Here is a 23,505-nt window from a genome sequence, read left to right on the forward strand (position 1 = left end):
AAATAGAACATCAACTGAACCTAGATAAAAAATAGACATAATCATATCATGTCATAACATATCACATCATAACTGTATTTGTATTGTTTCCATTCTTGCACATGGTTTCCTCCACAAAAATATAAATCCTTCTGTACAGTCATTACATTTGATTTCAACTCTATGTCCCCCTAAAGCTGCTTCACACATTGTATCAAATAAAGACTGTGGTTGGAGGGTTGTGTTGCTAGTTTCTCCCATTATAAAAAATGATGCTTAGGATCTTTGAAATTTACGGAGCCGGTGATTTGACATGCGTTAAAAAAAAATTATTCATCCTCACGAAAATAAATAATTCACGCGATAAGTCATTCATAAACACGGATGTGAGCAATACTTGGATTTGTATATCTGTATATCTCATGACAATGCATGAAAGACACGGAGGATGTTTAGAGATCGGATTTATTTATTTTAAAAAGCTCCACCGAAGCATCGGTAATCACGTCTCCATGTCTGAGTTCATTCACTTCCCATTTCGCACTCCGTCCTGCTGCAAAAGCCGCTTCCCGCCACTACTTCCGTGTCTCCGTGTGATCTACATTGATTCAAGAGGGGAAAAATAAAAACATGAATCAACCTAAGGGATCTATTTATTATTGTCTCGATGAAAATAAGAAAAATATCAAAAGATTTAGGAGGCCTGAGCTGGCTGCTTCCCCATACCGCAGCGGGTCTCTGTCTGCCGTCTCCATTTACATCAATGGTGCAGTGACAAAATATATTTTATTATTGCTTTAAACCAGTTATCTTATTTACAATAAAGATGTAATCAGAAGAATTTAAGTTTATTTACGGTTGAAAATACGGGGTGTGTAAAAGGTCACAATTATTTCGTGGGATTTTTTTTTGTTTTTTTACCCGTGTCAGGTCACGGGCTCTGTAGAAATTAACCCCATAACAACCTTATATGTGAGGAAATGAAGGAGGTAGAAGTATGGCACTACAAAAAACACTATCCCTTTCTTGCTGATTTCTTCCTGCAATACTACACGGAAACTTTTCTAAAAAGATGCTAAAACATTGTTATCCTTTTCTTCTTTGTGTGAGATCGAAGCATCTCTCGGTTGCTGGGCAGCAGGACTTTTTTCATTTATTTTTTTAACTTCTTCTCAGGATAGCATGCCTTTGATATTATCTACACACCTTCACTCAGGCAACTTTCACATTGATTCATTTGATGTAGCCTAACTTGGCATTCTGGTTTGTCTGTACCTGCTACTTTCTCATACATTTTCTTTTATTTAACTTCTTTTTTTGTTTAATTCCAAACTGCTAGCTGGTGTTTATGAACGACTTCCTAATAAAACTAGAGAAAAAAAAATCCCATTGGGTTTGTGCATCCAGTGCTAACAGCCTTAGAAAATTTGCATCCAGATTTATATTTTTCTGCATCGTCAAGTTTCCGTTCGTCTTTTATGGACCCAAATCTGCAGAAAATAACAGCATACATAATCGTTCACATATCGTGCAGTGTTTATCTGACGGCAACGACGTACACACTTCCAATAGTGTTCTTTTACATACAGTGATACTACTTTAGATATACAGCATGTACATGGTTAGGTGGTGTAAAGGAGATTTTCTTGTCCACTGAACATGGTTAAGGCAAATTCGCAGGAGTCCGACTCGAATACTTCGGTAGACACTGTTCAGTACAGCCGCCAATATAATTCTGTCCTTGTTGTACAAAAATATGAAAAGCCTTCGCTGTGTAAAATAAAGAACTACAGCTCACATAGTCATGACCAAGAGTTAGTACCGCTTTGATAAAAGTGGTAATTTCTTTAAAATGTAAAAACAGGAAGAAAATATCAAAAATTGGTCATTTACAACCTTTTAACAATGATTAAAACACATAATAGGCCTAAAAGGAGAAGGAACATGGAGGCAACATTAGGTACCCTCTTCCTGCTGTCATTGGGTTCACGAGGGTGGATTGCATTCAGGTGCCACTAATTCATTTAGAATTTTGTAAAGCTTGTAGTTTTTCCTACAAGTAGCCAAAGGATTTCAGAATATGGAAAAAAATACTACAATTATAAGAAGCTTAAGAAGTATATTTTACTCTAAAGGGAAAATCATTTGTCCTAAAATTGCAAAAACACTTGATGACTAAGATTCATTATATATCTTGGATATGAACAAATGGTCAGATGATGACAAAATGCAGTTGAGCGGCACTATTGCCAAGAGTCATGTTTCTCTCAAACCAACTCTAGAGCAATGCGGTACAAGAATAGTGATTTGGGTTTGCTTTGTTGCTGAAAGACCATTTTAGCCAATCGAGCTGTTCTTTGTACAAGAGCATTTCAGAGACGAGAGCTTTAGCTTAGCTTTAACCTGACAACAATGTAAAGACAAATAAAGAAATCCTAAGCAAATGCAACGCAAAATAAAAGTGTTGGAGTGATGTAGTCTGACCTCAACTCTGAGGAGATGCTGTTGTGGGACCTTAAGAGAGATGGGAATAAACTAATAACCTTAAGAACTTGATATAACAAAATATGAGGTATCAAAGAAACGGATGATCTTCATTAAAGTGAAAAGCAGAAAACGAATTTTTAAACTTTTCCTTCTAAGGATAAATAAGACATCTGTTGAACAAAATATATATTTAGCATTGTTGTTGTGTTTTTATTAACACTGTAATGTGCTTTTGGAAAACAACTCTACTGAAAATGTTGCATGCTGCTGTTATGTTTTTACACAGGAAACTAACTTTTAGCTATATCTACTTAAGATTTTTTTTACATCGCTTTGTAAACAATATTCATTCTGTACTTTTAATTGCACATTGATTTTTTTTAAACTAATAACTTTAAAGGTTATCCAGGTAATATTTGTCAGTCAATTTCAAGCAACACATGTGGAAAAATAGGTTTTGCTCGTAGATATTATAAAATATCAGATGGTATGTAAAACGATTTTTTTTACTTTTGTGCTAAAAGGTGGAATGTACCATTTATCAATAACAGTCTGTCTGCAAATGTGTCGTCTCGTCTTATTTGTGTGCATTTTACATCATGCATTTTGTCAAGAAGAAAAAAGGAAGGGATAAATCGCTTAACAGCTTGCAGTCGGTACAATTCACCACACATAATGGATGAGTTTTTTTTAGCCCAAATATGGGTAATTAAGTCATCCCATTACGGACACTTTAGTTCCACATCAATATTGTTTGCATTAAAGCAGGAATTAATGGACTTTTGCTGGTTATTCTTTCAGTGCACAACATCAAAAAAGAGCAAATAACATTAGCATTGCCATGTCGGATCGGCTGTTTCATTCTCACGGCTCCAATTAAAAACCTAATTACAAAAACCAAAACAGACTGAATAGCTGGTGTCAGGCTACACTGTAACAAGACAACAACAAAAAAGGTTGTAGACTTCATGACGCGTGCCTTGGCTAAGATACAGAAAAGGAAAACAACATCCCATCACAAGTATGCTTGCTGCAGAGACATAGTGCAGTACAGTACAGTTAGGAATTTTCATTGTCATGCATAAAATGAAAAGCTCTCCTCTTCTACTCAATTCAGGAGAGTACCATATAGCTGTGCCTTGGTCAAGCTGTCCTTCCTCGTCAGTCCTGTGCTGCCGAATTTTTGGTATCTTGGAGAGGTCTTCTTCGGGAGTGCGGGGCCGACACTGAGGGCAGAGCTGGAGCTTGGGCGCGGGCGAATGCTAGGCCTGGGGCTGGGGTAGTGCTGCAGACTGGAGGCTTCAAGAGAGCTTTGGTGTAGGGACTCTGCTGAGCTGTCCATGCTCAGGTTCACATAGTCCTTCTTGGCACTAATTGCTGCTGTCACTCCTCCACTGCCATCTTTGTCTCTAGAGCTCCCTGATAGGAACAGACTACATTCAGAGTCTTGACTGTCTTCCTTGGCTCTGTACAGCACAGATTTTTTGTCTTTGCTACGATGGTCTTTAGCTTTTTGGCCATGCCTAGGTGAAGGCATAGCAAAGCATTGGTCTAGGACACGGCTGTGGAAGACGTCGTCTCCATCATGGATGCCTCCTTGGAGAGAATCCTTGACTTTCCTAGAGGGGCACATTTCAAATTGATGTTCAGAGAAACTGTAGGGAGAGAGCCGACCTGTAATGTCGCGAAAAGAGGAGGAGAAGGTGTTGATGTCCTCCACACTGAGTTGTCTCCAGCGACTGCTAAGTTCGTCTTCTGAAACCTCGTCTCGGTTGTCCAAATCTCCTCCACAAGCCTGACCCAGCCCAGGAATGGGTCCCATGCTGTGGGATGAAGTCAGGTGAGGGGTGCTGGAGTGATAGGGTTCACTGAAGCAAGAAGCTGTCCTTGAGTAGGCTGGGGAGGTGCCCTTCAGTGGGCTCCTGGAGGTCACCATGTGCTGGATGCTGTGGGATTTGGAAAAACTCGGAGTGTCTTTGTCGTAAGGCATTGTGCCTTTTCGTTCATAGTCACCACTGCCCCCATTTCGCCAGTCCATGTATAGACCCTGGTGCGAAGAGGATAAGGTGCTGCTTAGAGTGCGTCCACACCCGCCACTAACTCCACCCTTCTCATCAGATGCAAGACTGAAGCTAGAGTAGGAGCTAGAAGCAGGAAGACTTCCAGCACCATATTCGTCGTGGGGGGGGAAGGGGGACGGAGGCTCATGGGAGAAACTTCCAGACTGAAAAGGATCGTCATCCGGGTTACTGTCCATGGAGTTCTGAGCGTGGATCTGTAGCAAATCTGTGTTGTGAAGATCCACGCTCTGCCTCCGCTCTGTATCTTGCCATCGTTCAGGGCAGTATAGGGCAGTGTCGCTGCAGTACAGGTCGGATGTCTTGTACGCAGCACGGCGGTTTAGGTGATCAGTACTTCCTGTTCCTGTTAGAAAATCCTCATTCTGGTGCTGGGGGCTAGGCGAACGGGTTGCAGAGACGCTGGTCCCTGCCTCAGGCTTCTCCAGAATCTTGGCTATTATGGATGTGGGGACTGTGTCAGAATACTTGGGGTGACACTCCGCCATTTTGGATCCTCTGCTTCGGTTTTTTTTCTCGATGTGGGAACTGATTCGTTCTTGAAAGTCAAGTGGCAACTAAGAAAAGAAAGAAAAGCAAGAAAAAATCTGAATTAAAAAACCTGTCTTTTTATACTAATTTACACTACCATTTTATTAAACATTTTTGTTTAAATCTGTATCAATGATAGTCACATTTTTTAAAGATTTAAGGACACACTCCAAAGAAAATTGTTTTTTTGGTGTTTTTAACATGTTCTTGTAGCATTTCTCTTAAGATGAAGGACAGACAATGTATAGAGAAAATTAAGGTTAAAATTGTGTTTCTGAGTATTTCTTTATTCAAATTGTTGTGAATAAGGAGCAAACGAAAAATTACGGGTTGAAAAAGCTTGTATTGTTCTGTTAAATCTACAATTGGGCGGCCATAAGTCCTCTGATCAGCTCCATTCTGATGCATCCACTTGTGGACAAATAGATCAACGTAGGTCTTTGTTTTCCTTGTCTGAGCTGGAATCTGGCTCAAGACTTTACGACTGGATAGCTCTGGAATTGCTTGCCATTTTTGTTGAACCAGTAATATTAGTTGGGGTTGGCAGGAGAAAGTGTAAACAAAGGAATGATGGGAAATGAGGGCAGGCTCACTCAGCGTCAACAGCCCCGCCCACAAATCACAGTTGAATTTGTGAAAAGTTATGCTGCTCTGCAGAAACTATAAACGACACAGGTTTTGTTTTTTTTTTGCCTAAAAAAATAAATAAAACAGACATAATCATATTAAAAAAAACCTCTGGGAACATTTTTACAGTAGATCAAAAGATGATCGGAATGGGACTTTGACTCATCTATTCTAGCCTTTTTAGAAAAGTACTTTTCTTTTGTTACAGCAAGCATCTAAAAGTAATTTTGTATACTGTGCGAGGACTACAATTTTTTTCGAATAATTTTGTCTTGCAAATATTGGTTAATTTTTAATATTTGTGTCCAACAAAGCCCCCATCTTTTTTAAACTGTCACCCTGTTTCTCTGTGTCCCTGGCCTCCCCTTGTCTTGTCTTGTCATCTGCCTCTCAGACAGAAGGGCAGATGCAAAATCTCTTTCATCACGTCATGTTTGAGGGAAAAAATGCTGTCAATTACAGACTGTCTTTTATGCACCATTTAAATTTGGTGGAGGTCAGTGGAAGCTGCTCCTGCTCCACCATGCTTTTTTGTGCTCCTTTTCCTAATTCTTTGTTTTCTTGCTTTTTCTTTCTTGCTCCACTAGCTTTTCAGCCAAAAAAAAAGAAAGAGAGAACCCCCCCAACTCTTTTTCTCCCTCCTATGCTCTTCCATGTTTTCTTTCTTTCTGTCTTTCTTCTGCCTGTCATCAAACACATAGCGGTTCTGCAGAATGAAATTAAACCAGTGCTCTGTGTCTCCAGCTGGGCATAAAAAACAGCCTCGGCTTTGTTAAGAATTAGAAGTTTGCCTTGGCATATAATAAGCCACATCTTTAAAGTCAGAGGTATTTTTAGCAGTGGTTGCCTCTTTCAGAATAACTAAAGATGGGATGGAGTTGAAGCTTAGAGGAGGGCAGGCTTGGGCAGCCTTATCAGTTATTTAATTCAAAAATTAAATAGAAGTCAAACAGATGAAAGTCCAAAAAAATTTGTTGCCCAAACAAATAACGTTCAAGCTTCTAACGGACTGATTTTCTGTTCTGGCTGCAGCTTTAATGTTTTCCAAAAAGAGTAATTAAGAGATCTGATGGTCAACAGAAGGAACAATGAAGGGTAATGTACATCACCATCTTTCAGTACATCAGGAAAGAGATTTATTTTGTGCTTGTGCCATGTTTTAGTGTTTAGATGCACATCATGCATGTGAGTTATGAAATACAAATTAAAGAAGTCCTGTCCCATGAGGATCTTTATAGGCCTAATTTATTAATTCTCAATCTCTAAAATTCAAATTTAGGGTTTTCAGTTCTCCTGAATCTTACATAACATAACATTCATAGAAGAAACTCTAAAATTTTAGTGAATTTCTTTGTCAAACATTTTTAGTCATTTGAGATTATATGAGATTAATACTCTGACACATCATTGGAGCTGGACCTCACATTATTCTGTTCTTTAGGGCAACCAGACTTTAAAGACCCACTCTGTTCATATTGTATTTATTTTAAAAACATTCCTATTGGTATTTTAATTATGCTGCTTTTAGACAAAACCAAAAAAACTGTGTCGTTTTCTTGGTCATAGTTTCTATGGAGCAGCAGTAGTTCATTAGGAATTTGCCTCTGAGTTGTGGGCGGACCCATTGGCACAAAGCAACCCTGTCCCACCTTCTCCTCCCTGTTGCTGAGAGCTTTTTGTTTACAAGCCAGTTTACAGCCCCTCACAATCCCAACTTAACATTACCGGTACAGTTTTGAGTCAGATGCCAGCTCGGACAAGAAAAACCAAGACGTACATGGATCTAGTCGTCAACCAGTAGATTCATCACATTGGAGTGGAACAGGGAGTTTTTGGCTCACCCAGTGTATTTTATATTCCTCCATCATGAGAAAAATGCCACAAAAACATGTTAAAAAAAAACAAATAAACCTAGTTTTATTGGAGTAGATATTTACAGGTTGATCTAGAAGACGTTTCTGTCAAAGTTCTGTGCAAATGTGATCTGGATGTTTGAGAATCTTCACAGAAATTTAACTTCAAAAACCTAGAAAGTGTGAAAAACAGAAAATCTGCAGATTTAACAGCTATGACTGGATCATATTTAAGGTTTACTTGACAAGTGGAAAACATAATTTTCAAGTTGATGTTTTCAAGTTCCACATTGCTGTGATCGAGTTTCACTGCATCGACATGTACTGAACATTAGTTGCCAACTGCATTGCCGCTTTACGTTTATAAAGCTCTGTTCAGTTTTCTTTGTTCATTTTAATGAATGACATTTTAATTTAGCAAAATTATTTTCTTTAATTTGATTTCTGTAGAAGTTGCAAATCTTAAAGTGAGAACTTGGTGTGTACAAGACTAAAAATATAAAGTTGATTAAACAGAAAACTGTCGTAAATTAATATTTTGTCCATCATAAACAAAATCTTTCTGTTGATTTTTTTCTTTTACACTGTCCATATTATATTGTCTTAACAGAGTTAACCACTTTGGGTTTATTATTTTAATTGTCTAATGTGTTGGTTCGGAGTGCACCTATTGTTTACATATTTAATTTGTTTTCCTCCTCAACCAGCTCTTCATCTTCTCACAATGCTTTGATTTATTATGGACAGCTGGGAAGCCGACAGACGCCACTTTAGACAGTTTCAATGGCACTATCTATTACAGGAGCTACACATCATAATTTCTGCACCATTTATGTTTGTTTTGATGCTGTTTGCTTTCATTCTATTTAAAATATATTTGTATTTTTAAACAGTATGACAGGAATATTAAAGCCTATTTCACCAAAGTTTTCTATTGCAATAAAAGTTGAACCTCTGACTTGTGAAGCAGGGAGAGAAGGGAACTCACCTCTGATAATTTGTGCGATCTGTAGTGGGACTTGGAGCACTGCAGCAGCTGAGCTGCCAGGTTGCAGTCTTTCCTATACAGGTCCTGTAAAAAGCACAACAATCATTTTTTAATCAGTGCACTTTTCTAAAGCTACGGACACAACAAGCTCATGGTGTTTACACTGAACAAGCAGAGAGGGGCTTCTTCTTCATTTTTCTATTGTTTACGAGTACAGTACTACTACTAGTGCTACTAAAGTTGGACGAGGCTTGGTGCGAAATGTTGAAGCAGTGCAAATCTCGTGAATCTTGCTCCTTTTTTTTCTTCTTTTAATTGCTCGATTCCGATATATGAAAGATTTGATGTCACATGATTCCGTCAGGGCAAAAACCGCAATTATTAATTTCCACTATATGATCAATTTCCAAACGGTTGGCACTTCTGTGACTTGTAAGAGCTGACTTCCATACTTCACTACCAAATCCGAGTCCCTAATCGGTCAAAGTTTGACCTGGTTTAACTGTCAATGCGTGTTCAATGGCCGTCTGTGTAATACGTAGAGCCCAAAAACGGTTGTAGAAACTTGTGTGGCGATGCAACAAGGGGAGAGTTTAGAACGTAGAAGCCCAAACACTAATTTACCCACATTTACAAAGTCTTTTTACTGGGAGTGGCCACTTGAATGCTTGTTACCAAGCGTTACCTGTAGCTTGACGTGTAGCATCAAGTTTTGAAACATAGTTAAAAAAATGTTGGTTTTAAAAAATAGGTTTTTTACTCCAATTTATTTTTTCGTACATTTTTTTTTAACTTTTTGTATATTTTTTTATTTTTTATCTTATTTTTGAGTCGGCTTTATGCTAACATCAAGTGTTATGTAACAATAAAAATCTTAAAATCCTTTGTTTACTTGCTTAAATACTTTGCTTTTGGGCATAGAATATGGGTTTTATTCTATTAAATACTGTACTTCATTCTAAAGAGTCTGTTAAAATGAGATTTTTTTAAATTGAAAATTTCCCTTTTGTAGTTGGTTAGGCACATTTTATAATTTTTACATTCACAGGACCTGAATGCATGTAATACCGGTTGCATGGTCGGTGGTTTTAAGGTAAATCATCTGATGTATGCAGATGATTTAGTTGTCTTCAGCCCCAGCAGCTCCGGATTACAACAACTTTTAAATGTCTGTTCTGAATTGATGTCATGATTTGTCGTACAAGGGATGATGTTGCATTGAATTTTCCTGCTTTTAAACTTTCTGATTCTGAGCTTGCTGTCTGTCTCAAAGTCAAATATCGTGGTTATATCATCAACGATAAACTTACAGTTGACGATGATATCCACAGACAACGGTGTATTTTATATGCTCAGGCAAACACGGTTGCACACAGGTTTTATTCATGCTCGGACAATCTTACTGCACACCTTTGTATACGGCCCACCTGTGGACAAATTATAGGGCATCCAGCATGAGGAAGCTACAAGTAGCCTATAATGATGCCCTAAGGATTTCACTAAAACAGCCTTGGTGGTGCAGCGCATGCAGTTTGTTTGTTGGTGCTACAGTTAATACTCTCCAAGCTTTATTAAGACTTTTTATCTATGGGTTTTTTTATCGTCTTAATGCTTCAAATATTGAAATCATTTTAACTGTCACCAATGCAAAGCACAGTACTTTTATACACCAATCCCCTATTTGGAGGTTTTGGTACAGTCGTCTTTTTTAAACTTTTAAGTTTGTTTGTTTTTAAAGTCAGCAGTTTTAGTCTTTTTATTAAGTTCATGATACCTGGTTATTTTACTGTTCTTATACTTTTATGTAATTGTTTTTATATTCCTATGTCATTGATTTTTATACTTTTAAGACATCTTTTAAAAAAAAAATACTTTTTATGAAATTGTTCTTATACTTGTTTGAGTGTTCTATTTTTATCCTTAAGTCTTTTATATGTTTTGTGTATTTTGTGGCAAATGGACTTTGAGTCTGTAATAAAGCTTATTATTATTATTATTATTATTATCATTACGTCATTTTTTTGTAATATCCTTTCTACCCAGAGTTATGGATAGTTTTTTTTTAATGGCACATGTACTTCTCAGCATCTTTCACCCAGATAAAGTGAAGCTCTGTCCGTCTTTGCTCCTTTTTCTCACTCCCTGTTGAATGCGTGTTTTTCGGCTCTCCGTCAACGTGAGGGTGGTCCACTGGGTGCAAAGGAACCTCGCCTTTCCCTTTTGTGTTCCGGCTCGTCTGCGTGTGGGTGGTTAGCTGGATTAGTTCTTCCCCTCTCCCTCTTTTGTTATTCTGTCCACTTCTAAAGGTCAGTTTTGCAGCATTGTGGCCCCTTGTGCCATCAACCCCACTGCCTAAAAAATGTCACTGAAGTCTTCTCTTTAACACTTTCAGCTGTCTTTGTGTCATGTCAATCTGTGGTTTTTCACTTCCTTGTATGATGTAGACGTTTCTAATGGTTTATTTGATATGACTAGATGTCTTTTTGCATTTTTTTATTAAGTTGTTTTTTGTTGTTTTCCAAATCAGCAGCTTAGATGTACATTGACTCTAGTTGACAATGAATTTGATAGTCTGGCATAGACTATTAACTATACATTTGTGTAAATTGACCAAGGTCATCACACATCTGCTGTCCATCTTTAATCTAGTTTCACTTGGAGCCACATCTTGTGCTCTGCAATCATCAGGCTTGACGACAAAAAGAAAACCAGAGGAACTGACAGTTGATTTGAAAAAAAAAAAAAAAAACATGCCATAAAGGTCTTTTTTTTAGGTCCCTCTCCTAAGCCACAGACACATATAACTGCACAGATAATCTCTGACGTCCTGAAAATGATGCCTGAATGGATGACATGCTGGCTCCGCTTATTTCTTTTCCTTTCGCGTTTTTCCCACACCAAATCAGCTTCCTCCATCTAGTCCTGTCTTCTGCATCCTCTACTCTAACAACACCAGCTAGCTTGACGTCTTCATTCACTGCATCCATAGTGTTCCATTAATAGCATCTGGGTGGTAAAGTTAAGTTTGAAGGTCTGTTGGGTTCCCTCACCAATGAGAAAGACACGGCCCTAAAAATGCTCAAATTGAGTTCTGTTCAAATCAAAACGGTAGTTTTTTAAAAATATTGCCCCCACCCCAACAGTTTTCATGAATAGAAAGTTGTTGTTTTTAAAAAAAAATATTTTTAAAACTTGACTGTAAATATTTTTTTCATTTTGGTGTAAAATTAGACTTCTTTAACATGGTAGACAATGGAACCTGCCTCCAGTGGTGTCTTTTAAAATTGCAGCACTTTACACTTTCTTTTTTTTTGGCTTGTTCAAAAATAAAAGATACAGTTTTCTGTGCCATATGAAATGAAACGTTGAGATTAACTCACTGTGCACACTTTTCATGAATGTCTAAGAAGATCCAGTTCATTTCAGTTTGACCACAAACAGAAAATAAAAATTTCTTTTTTTTCTGTGTGGGTTGAATGAAGTTTGAGAACAAAATTGTTTTCTAATTTTTATTTGAATGAAAAATAAATATTTAAATGTAGTTGGATGGGGCAAGAAACATCTGCCCTGCCTGCAGTTAGAAATAAAATAGTTTTTGATTTATTAATAATTCCTGAAAAAAGGCACTAAATCCTAACATTAACATTTTTCAATGTAAAACCAAAGTGCTTCATTTCCAGCCAAAGGTACGACAAGGCAGGCGTTTTATTCTGAAAACACAAATCTTTTGTCTTATACAGTGCCTGTTTCCTCTTCTGCTTTAAAAGTAGCGCAGTTTTTGGATTATTAAATAATTCTTTATTTAAAAACACAAAGTGTGAGTTTTGTTTTAACACTTGGGTTACAAGAATATAAACTATAATTTACTCAACATTTTGGAAAAAAAAACACTTGAAGTACAATAATCAAGGAATAAATTAAAATTTAAAAATCTTATAATGCTAAAACATATTTGGAAATACAATTTTAAAAAACAAATTCACGTAGTAGCTACATTTTATTTTAAAAAAGCTTTTCATTTCTGGAATTCTTATTTTCAATTTCCTGCCATTTGAAATCCTTTATCCTTTTATTTAGCAATCATTTTATTTATTTTAGAATTTATTAGTGATCATTTAAATACTGTGTTACTATTTCACGGACCCTCCTGGTAACATTCAGTATTATCTATACACAATTACAGGAGTATAATAGGGCTCTAGGTATAGAACATAAGTATTTCCTGTCATTTATGGATATAACTAGTGTTTCTTTTGCAACGATTTCTTATTTTATATAATATGAAAGTTATTATGTCTTTTTGTGTGTTTTTTTTATTTTGCACCTCATTTAATGTTTTTTTGAGTAGTTGAATTGGGATCCTTTTATACTTGTTTTAGTGATTCAGCAACAATTAAAAAAGTTTTTATTGTGAAAACCAACTCTAAGCTTTTTTGGTCCTTGTGGATTACTCTGTTATATATTATTGGCAAAATCGAATAATCCCTACAACTCTTGACTGTACAGGTTTATCTTTTCGATTTAATGAAGGCAAAGAACATTTAATTTAGTGTGATGCATTTGCATGCCTCACTTTATGCTCAAAGTCAGCACTCTTGGCTTTGCCAGAGGAAATGTCTGGCTCTTTGCTGGCCCTGAAGGGGCACAGTATCCCCCCATTAAAGGTGAACTTTGATCTTCATCTACCTGGGCGTACTGAGAGAGGATTGTCAAAATGCTCCACGCTTCAGGAGAGGAAGAAAGGGAGGAAAGTCAGCCTAACCGGCTGCCTCCACACAGAAGAGAAGTTAAAATCACTTCAAAGCAAGCGAGCGACCAGGCCGCCATATGCCCTTCAGCTCAGTTTCGAGAGTCCCCCACTCCAGTTTCTGCCATCCCAGAGGATGCCCATTGATTTGTGCATAATCACTATAAAACACCCAGTGGCTTACCGTTAATCTTTTCTCTGCTGGGGCACCTTGACAGACAACTATCTAGGATGTTGAAAAAAAGTAAAATGGGGATCTGGCTTGCAGTAAGAATGGGTTAACGGTGAAGACTGCCGATGTGGCAGACGGAAGTTTTTGAAAACCCCTTTTAAAGGGTGGGGAAGGGCAAAATCCTGAGAGCTCCAAGGATCTTCTGGTACTTTTAATTTGTGTTCCTCCAGACATCATTTATGCTTGTTCTTAGACACATTTTCATGCAAACAAGTTAAAACAGTTTGTACACTACTTACAATAAGTTATGGGGATATTGTAAAAAAAGAACTGGAAGCCGTAAACACAGTGTTTCACTTCACAGATTTTCAGGACAGGGAGCCAATTGTATTGATGTGATAAACACATACATGTGTTACACATACATCAGTCAGTGCAAAACTCTTTTGGTTTTGTAGATGGCCCAGTCACTGCACGATTTTACCTCAGAAACATCATAGAACCCATCACCATTCCCCAACTCCATCAGCACACTTCTAACTTTCTGTTCATGAGTGTTAATGCTCCTCCACATGGTGCCATAATTGTCAAAGCAGTTCATAAATATCAAATATGAAAATGGTGTTGCTTCTCATCTATTATTAGTAATATCAAAGGGAACTTTCCATTAAAATTCAAACCAAATAGGAAAAGGGCTCATGTAAATAACACTAACTTATTTTGAGAAGTGTAAATAGGTTACTGGATGTCCTTGTGCATGTGTGCACACCAGCCAGAGATGTTGCTAAGACTTGCAGAGCACTCACGTTGTCCTCTCTGAGTTTATTAATGGTGATCTTGGCCTCCATGAGGTGGTTGTTGAGTACAATGATTTCTCGGCTGAGGGCTCTCTTTTCCTCTTCATGATGCTGGGACTGCAGAGACGGAAAGTAAACAGTCAAAAGAAAAACTCAAGCAGGAGTTAAAAAAAAGAGGGAGTGTAAAAAGAAAAGTGGTAAGATAATAAAAAAACAACAACAGGAAAGACAGAGTTGAGGGAGCAACTGAGGGGAAGAATAACATGATAACAGAGGCAGAAAAAATGAAACACCCTCAAGTCAGCGTCAGTGGAAAGTTAGTGGCTGGCAGCAGGTCTTAATTAAAAGAAGATTACACTTGCCAGAGCTCATATCGTATCAATTACTCTGGGAGTACGAGTACGAGGCGTAGAGGGAACAGAAAGAGGAGAGAAAAATAAAGAGAGGTGGAAAGTGATAAAGATAAATGAAACACTCATTTCATTCCCAATGATTACTGTCAAATAAATTCAAATTGAGTCCGCCGGAGTGACATCTGAGTCTTCCTAACAATGCAGTTTAACTGCGCTAATGTCTGGCATTTTGCTGGTGTATCTTCCGCTCTGCCAACTTTCATCTCAGCAGCTATTTGTTCTGAGTTTTGCCACAGATGGAGCAAATAATCCCAATGATCTGACCTGTTTGTGCGGCTGTCAGGACACTGCTTCCTAATCGAGCTCAGTAAACCTTTTTTTTCTAACGCTTTTGCAAAAGACATTAATAGTCCCCCAAGGGGAAATGACACTCTCCGGCCACTTTATTAGGAACACCTTGCTAGTACTGGGTTGGACACCCTTTTGCCTTAATCCTTTGTGGAATAAATATAACAAGGTACTGAAAACATTCATCAGAGACTTTAGTCATTATAGTCATGACAGCATCACACAGTTGCTGCAGATCTGTCAGCTGCACATCCATAATGCCAATCTCCTTTTCCACTACATCCCAAGGGTGCTCTATCGGGTTGAGATCTGGTGACTGTGGAGGCCATTTGAGTCCTGTGAACTCATTGTCATGTTCAAAAATATCTTGAGATGATTCCAGCTTTATGACATGGCGCCCTATCCTGCTCGAAGTAGCCATCAGAAGATGGTACACTGTGGTCATAACGGGATGGACAATTCTCAGGTAAGCTGTGGTGTTGTAACCATGCTCAATTGGTACTAAGGGGCCCAAAGATTGGCAAGAAAATATCCTGCGCACCATTACACCACCACCACCAGCCTGAACTGTTGAAACAAGGCAGGATGGATCCATGCTTTCATGTTGTTGAGACCAAATTCGGACCCTACCATCTGAATGTGGCAGCAGAAATGGAGACTCATCAAATCAAATCAAATCAACCTTTATTTATATAGCACTTTTTCAACAACATATGTCACTCAAAGTGCTGTGCATAAAATACAATAAAATTTAAAAACAAGATGACAAGACAAACCGTGCGACAACGCCCCCCCCCCCCCAAAAAAAAAAAAAAAACCACACACACACACACACACCCACAGACACACACACATCAATAAATAAATGAATAAATAAATTAAAAAAGTGCTAAAATGATAGAATGTAGAGACCAGGCTTTGTCCTGAAGTGGGGAAACGACCAGACAACGGTTTTCCAATCTTCTATTGTCCAGTTCTGATGAGCCGGTGTGAATTGTAGCTTCAGCTTCCTGTTCCTAGCTGAAAGGTCTTCTGCTGCTGTAGTCCATTTGCCACAAAGTTGGACGTGTTGTACGTTCAGAGATGCTCTTCTGCAGACTTCAGTTGTAACCAAGATCTTTTTTGAGTTCCTGTTGCCTTTCTATCAGCTGGAACTAGTCTGGCCATTTTTCTGCTCACAGAACTGCTGCTCACTGGATATTTTCTTTTTTTTTCTGGACAATTCTTTGTTAATCCTAAAGTTGGTTGTGGGTGAAAATCCCAGTAGATCAGCAGTTTCTGAAATACTCAGTGCAGCCCGTCTGGCACCAACAACCATGCTGCGTTCAAAGTCACTTCAAACAACTTTCATCCCCATTCTGATGCTTTGTTTGAACAGCAGCAGATCGTCTTGACCATTTCTACATGCCTAAATGCATTGAGCTGCTGCCATGTGATTGGCTGATTAGAATTTTGCATTAACAACCAGTTGGACAGGTATACCTAATAAAGTGGCCAGTGTAGAGTATACTATCTTTTTGTGCATGGATAAAAAATACAAGATATTTTAAAAACAACTATTTACTGGCACCTTTCTTGTGCCTGCTTTTTCTTGTTAATATGAAAAAGGCAACTGCAAGTTCTGTTTACTTTTTAATACTTATAACAAATCTATTTTCTACTTAAATTGATGCACTGCCTGCCAGCTTGGTGCTAACAGCAGTGTACAACTGTGAAAGCTGTTTGGCACATATCAAAAGATAATCCGAGGCTTTGAAGCTGAAAACAGATACAGATCTTTAGTTCTCACCAAAGCTGCTGACTTTGGTTTATTAATCTAATCGATCTTCAAAAAAATGCTGGCGCTCACGTTGGATACAATGATCTGAGACAGTGACATGCTTTACAAAAGGCGCTGCATAATCCTAATAGGCTTAAAATTGTGAGAATGATCTTCCAGTGTATTTTTAAGGGTTAGGGGGCGGCGTACTTTTAATTATTAGCGCTATGGCCAGCGGAGAAAGCGCAGCTGCACACACTGATTGTTTCTATCTCCTCGCTGCGTTGGATACACATGCTTTCTTCTCAAGATGTTCTTATCAGTTGATGGCCCACATTAAAGAGAAATGCATCTAGGAGAATTAATATGCAAATCATGACAACCTAACAGTGAGTGACCCTGTGGAAGAAGAGGAAGAGTTTCTCATAAGTGCTGTTCACTTTCCAACTAAACCAGAAGACATTGCAGCTCCCATTTCAATCCTGACTCAAACAAAAGTTATTTTTCTGTGCTATTCATGATACGAGGGGTTGTTGATGTGGTTGCAATCTGTAAAATGTCAGCTTCTTTAAGAGCTTCTTCCATCCTTTTTACTTATTCTGGTCGGAGATTTTGCCTCTTAACTGGGCAACAAATGAATCTGAAGTCCCATGAGATGCAATTACTGAGCACAGTGGTTAACAAAGGATAGCAGAGCACTACACTCCATTTTAAAAATGCTCTTATTTCAGGGCTAAAAGAACAGGAAAAAAGTACATTTCTAAATTTGTTAAAGGCTTATTAAATCAGGACACCAACAACTACCTCTGACCTGGACAAAGTCGACTTTCACGAGCAGCTGTTTACCTCGACAAACACAGAAATTTTACACCGCGAAAGGGGCAAAATTCTTTTCTAAGGCAAAGTGGTTATCGTTCATTTCAACCTATCTAAAAAAAGCACACACTGCATTCCCACAACTGATTTACAGCTTGAAGTACAAGAGGTGATCCATCCCTCTTTTACTGAGTTGATTGCACTAAAGTGTTCTGATACTGTTGGGAAATCAGGCCTAAAGGGAAAAAAATAAGCAAGAATAATCATTTATAATAATTTTCATTGGGAAGAAAAGTTGGTTTCTTCTCATGATAAAAATAAAATAGGCAAAAAATTAAATCAAAACACGGCTTTAAGAAGATTTAATTGCAAATGTATGCAGATTTAGCTCTCTGCTAAGTGACAGGATGTTTTAAAAAATAATTACACAGCAGAAACAGGTAGACTATAAATAGGAAAAGAACCCTAATCTCAAAAAGAAAATCGCTGGAAAGAAGTAAAATTATCTAGCTATGCAGCAAATCATTTCTACTTAAGAAATCCTAGAATAAGATTTAAAAATCTAGAAACAAAGAGTTCCACACAATCATTCAAAAAGGGAAGAAAAAGCTTAAAAACTAACTGTTAGATGGAATAACTCCAAATTGAATATACAGCCCAATAATAAGAATTTTTTGTTAGTTCTAAGCAAATGGTTTGTATTTTTATTTATTTTAGTTTACAAGCAACTGATTATAATTCATTACAATGTGACAAAAAACTACTGTAATAGGAGGAAATGACTGCTTTTAAAAAAAAAGTAAACAAAATTAGATTAGCATCTTACTACTAGTTAGTCCATCTTATTAAATCCTTATCAGATCTAAAAGTACTTATTCTTAAAACATAAATCTACATTTTTGTTTCCAAATCATTGTATATTGAATGCCAGTCTAACTTGTCAGGATTTTTTGTATTTTATTATCAAATGAAATCAAATTAATTAAAACAATATTTCCAGTGCAATTTGAGTTTTATTTAGCTTTGAATTAAGTTTCTCTATTGTCATAAGTATGTGGAAACATTTGTTTGGACTTGTTTTTAATAACAATGTCCTCATTTTTAGATCCTAGCTCTTAGTGAGACAATAGGTGTAGACTAGAGCAAAGATAAGTTAACACAAGTTTGAACCTGGTCAAATATGTTGAATGTCTAAAAACAAGGTTTTAAATATTTGCAAGTATCAAATAATTTGAAGAGCAAGCCATTCATTTTTTTAACTGTTCTTAATTCTTCATAGTTAAGAGACGAGTAATTAAAAACGATTGGATTATAAAAGGCCTTAGATGCATTATAAGTCTGTGAGATTTAAAGTAAGAGCGGAGTTTCAGGTTCATAAAGTTCCAGAGTTTATTGGCATTTAAAGCAGAATCTGACTGTTTTCAGGCTTCCAATTTAAAAAAATAACTTAATTGGTCTAAGATAACTTGAGGCTCCATTTTACATAAAACTTAAAAATGTAATTTTTCTTCTTATTTGGAACAATATTCAAAATGTAATTTTGATTGTTAAAAGAACTGAAATAATTCTAATCTTTCATGAACTGGGCAAAGTTAGTTGAGTTACTGAAGTGAAAATAGTGCTGCTGAATTTTTCTCAAGACACTAATTCAGATGTGGATGTTATGGAGCCGAAAAGCAACACTGGACATCATCAGCTGACATGTCAGGGGGGCTAAGCTTTCAGTCCATTAGGTTTCCCTCTAGGGTGCACTATAACGGCAGACTCTGTGAGAAAGGCAACAGTGTTTACAAAAGCCGATGAAGTGGACTTTATTTTCTGGACAAGTTAAAGTCCTCCAGTGTTTGCAGTAAGATGCTGCTTATTGTCCGTGTAAATCAGTGCTGCATTGCAGTTTTCTTTCAGAGCCAGCAGAAATGTAGCCTGCAAATTCAGAGAAACTCAGTAAACTGATTAAGAAATAAGATGAACTGTTTTTACTCCTATTTTCCCTTAAAGTCCCACTCCAATAATTTTTTGATCTATTGTAAAAGGGTTCCCAGTGGTGATGTTTATGCCATTTTTAGTTAAAAAAATAACAACAAAAAATCTTGTTTCTGTAGAGCAACAGGTGTACATAAGAAATTTGAGTTGTGAACCCCATCTCCCATTACCCATCTGTTTACACTCTCTCCCGCTATCTAGAGTCCCAGACAATCCCACTTTATCATTACCGGTGCAACAAAAATGGTGAGTAATATTGGAGCCATCCATCTGTACAGTGTTGAGCCAGATGCTAACTTTTACAAGGAAAACAAAGACGTACATGGATCTATTTATCTGTAAGTGCATTCATTGGAATGAGGCGGAGCAGGGAGCTTGTGTCCCGACCATTTGTGCCATCTACGTCCCTGCTACACTCTTTTCCCAATGGCATTTTTGCATCTGCTCCTGATTAACAATGATCTGAATAAAGAAATACTCAGTAATGCAAGTGGGTCTTAAACTCAACTATGTGCAGTCCCTTAGAGTCTGGAGTTCTATATGTCGATTATAAAACTACTTTCACTTTTATAAAATTCTTTAAAAAAAACTGCCAAAGTCTGTTCTTTTGATTGAGTTTTCTCTGTGTAACAACATCTTTATTAAAGGCTTATAATGTGTGTTGTTGGTGCAACCAATTAGTGGCCAGCAGATTTCTTTTTTTTTCTAAAAAAATAAATAAATTACGTAACTACAAAAAAAAAAAAAAGCTCTGAGTGAAACGTTGAAACAAACACAAAAGACCTCCTCACACAGTTATTACGAAGGCTTTTAATGATCTAACATCTTTTATGATGGTAAACATGCCAGACCTGAAAGGGCTTCATTTTATTTATTTATTTTTTTTTCTTTTTTCCATTGGACTTTTTAAGTGAGAACTGGTGGTTGCAAAACAAGTAACTGTCATTTGCCCCGGGTTTTGAAAATCTCTGATCACCACAACAGATCTTTTCATTGTAGAACCAAGGAGCAATTTTTATCAAATGAAGTTTACATGTAGTTTTTTTCCTGAGAGGCTAGAGCTTTTCTTTTGTCAAAATGCAGCATATTTCTACAACAGGTTTCTAAAATGAGGTAAACATAAGCTCAAACAAAAAGGAACATGAGACGCCTTTTTACATCCACATGCCGCTAATCAAAGACTCTTGTATGATTCATTATCAGCAGCTGTGAGCTCTCTTTAAAATCCAAACCTTTAGTGTTTTTGCACGTTCAGGTCTGTTATTGCGAAATCATGTAGGAAATATTTTTAAATAGATCCTAATGATGTTACTACAGCTCTCTGGAAATCCTTAAATCAAGTTTGTCTAATTTATTCCAAAGACGACTTGGATTTTATTTGAAGTTAGCAAAGAAAGTATGATGGAACAGTAAAAGACTGGCAGAAAGCTGTTTTAAGCAGCTCCTTCAGTAATTATTTTACAGCATGAATGTTTAGCGCTGACATTCTTAATGAAGATGACATTTTTCATTAAAGAAATTATTAAGTAAGCTTGATTTAGGCTTGATTGACCTGCCAGTGCCAAGGTGGCTGTTGGTTAATTCCTGACAACTCTTATTAGGAGTATGACCAAGGTTTTTCAGGACCACAGACAGCTCTTTAACATAAGCAGAAAGCTCAGGGTCCAGCAGAATTGATTTGTATGAAAAATAGGACAAGAATATAATACAATACTAAGCTACGGTGCACATGATGCAATTACAAATGTTTGTGTTTTTCATATTTGGTGTTAAGTACTGCTTGTAGAACCAGTGTTTTTGCTAGAGTCTTTGAAGTTAAATTTATTCTTATGTCTGTGTAATTTATTTTGGGCACCACAGATAAAAAGCTTGCATGAATAGCAATTGTATGGAAATATGTCTTTCTGCTTGCGCCAGCTCTGACTCAGAAGGAGCTCCAAGATTAATTTGAACTCTTAATTCACCAAGGCATCAATCTGCAACTGGTCCTAGGCTGGAACTGCAGAAGCTTTCTTTCTGCTAGGTAGTTTTTTTTAATGTATCAACATAACACATGATGTTATACTTTTGGACACAACAAAACTGAAGCATTATGTATTTAGAGACATTCATCTTTAAAGTCCCACTCTAATCATCTCTAGATTTATACGGAGCGTTTCTAGTTGTCTTTTCATTGTGGTTTTGCCATTTTTAGGCAAAAAATAAACAAAACTGTGTTGTTTTCTTGGCTCTGCCCTGGCTTCCCATCATCACTTTGTTTACATGCTTTCCTGCCAGCTTACAGCCCCTCACAACCCCAAGCTAACAGTAAAAAAGTGGCAAGCAATATTGGAGATATCCAGCTGTGCATGGAAGACAGACATGGCTCTACTTTTCTGCAAGTGGATGCATCAGAAAGGATCAAAGCAGGGAGCTTGGAGCCCACCGACTGTAGCACGTATGTCACTACTGCAAGGCTTTTTATTGTCTCCTCCTGATTTACATAAGAAATGCTGTCTTTCTTAATCTTTCATATATGTCTTCCATCCTCAGAAAAATGCCCCCAAAACATGTTATAAAACCCCAAAAAACGATTTTCATCTAAGTGTGTTTTTAAAAAAGTTAACATCTTATATATATATATATATATATATATATATATATATATATATATATATATATATATATATATATATATATATATATATATATATATATATATATATATATATATATATATATATATATTTTTTCTTTCTCTTTTTCTTTCTTTTTAATTTCAGGCTCCCCAGAACCGTTAATTACAGCTCTGAACACAGTGAAGTCACAAGTCACTGTCACTGTCTTTCAGCCTGGGCTGTCTTCAACAAGGGCACACTCTGTTTGAAATGTCATTGCATGACATGACATCAAAAGAAATAGCAATCCAAATGAGGCCTTGTCTCCAAAAAAAAAAAAAAAAAAGACTGGGAGGGGGAGAAGTAAAAGTCCTGTACTGTCTCTAGCCATGAAGAAAGAGTTGCTGCACCCAGGCTTTAATGTACTGCTGTCTGTGAGCTCTGTAATGATTAAAAATTGGTCAATGATGATGTGACACTGTGGGCTTTTATTCTCTTTTTGTATGACAAAGCAATAAGGATTACAGCGGATAAAAATCACCAATAAAAAGCACAGAGTATTGCCGGATAAACACCCCTATTAAAGGCTGCCTTCTGAACATGCACTGTAGTCTTTTTAAATCGCTTATTTACTTCAGGTGATTTTACTTCGATAGCAATGGCTCTGTGATTCACGGCAGAGGTTCTCCAGAGTTGAATCTACCTAAAGAAGCCGCTTGAATGCTAAACTGCTAAACCCTTTTTCGTGTTTGTGTTTGTTAAAAAACTGACCTGTTTTGCACCTATTGTGTTAGTCTTAGTGTTGTGTTAGAGGCTCACCTGCGTTGAAGGCAGAACTCTGCTAAATTATTAAAAGTTTTTCTTTACATTAAAGCTGTAAACCCGTCCTTTTTTTATTGTATACTAATATTCTCGTTTCCCCTGTGCTCTCCCCAGCCTGGATAAAATACAAGGTTGTGTCAGGAAGGGCATATGGCATAAAAATCTCTGACAAACCACCTGTAGGAATCAGTGAAAGCTGATTCGCTGTGGCAACCCCTTATGGGTTTAGCCAAAAGGTGAACAGCAAATTTTAGCCAGTTTATGTGAGCCTAAACCCTTGCTCCATGCCAGCAAGCAGAAAAGCCTAGTTTGATGCGTCTCTGAACAGCTAAGGCAGGTAATAGATAGGATTTCATTAATTTTTTGATATCAGTAAAATTTCTTAGACTTTCTAATGACTTTAAATTTAAAAATAAAGACAAAAAATCTTCTTAATATGTGCCACAATTTGAATTATACGTTTGAAAAATAACTTTTACTCAGAGCTTTTTGTTGAAAAATAAAATGGCTTTTCTATTATGTCATAAAATGTATGAATCACTTTGCAAAAAGAAAAAAAGAAAATAAA

General features: G+C 37.0%; 1 protein-coding gene across 2 annotated transcripts in view; it reads right to left on the bottom strand.

Annotated features, from left to right (window-relative positions):
• Nucleotides 1-867: 867 nt before the first annotated feature.
• The window catches only part of begain (brain enriched guanylate kinase associated), a 54,172-nt gene continuing 31,534 nt past the window's right edge, over nucleotides 868-23,505 (bottom strand). For both annotated transcript variants that reach the window (XM_023951355.1, XM_023951356.1), the window contains 3 exons: nucleotides 14,269-14,376; nucleotides 8,544-8,627; nucleotides 868-5,101 (listed from right to left, as the gene is read on the bottom strand). In XM_023951355.1, the coding sequence (XP_023807123.1) occupies nucleotides 3,575-5,101; nucleotides 8,544-8,627; nucleotides 14,269-14,376 (1,719 nt within the window). In that variant the 3' untranslated portion in view covers nucleotides 868-3,574. The remainder of the gene's footprint in view (nucleotides 5,102-8,543; nucleotides 8,628-14,268; nucleotides 14,377-23,505) is intronic.

This window comes from Oryzias latipes, chromosome 22 (assembly GCF_002234675.1).
Source record: "Oryzias latipes chromosome 22, ASM223467v1".
Taxonomy (NCBI): Eukaryota; Metazoa; Chordata; class Actinopteri; order Beloniformes; family Adrianichthyidae; genus Oryzias; species Oryzias latipes.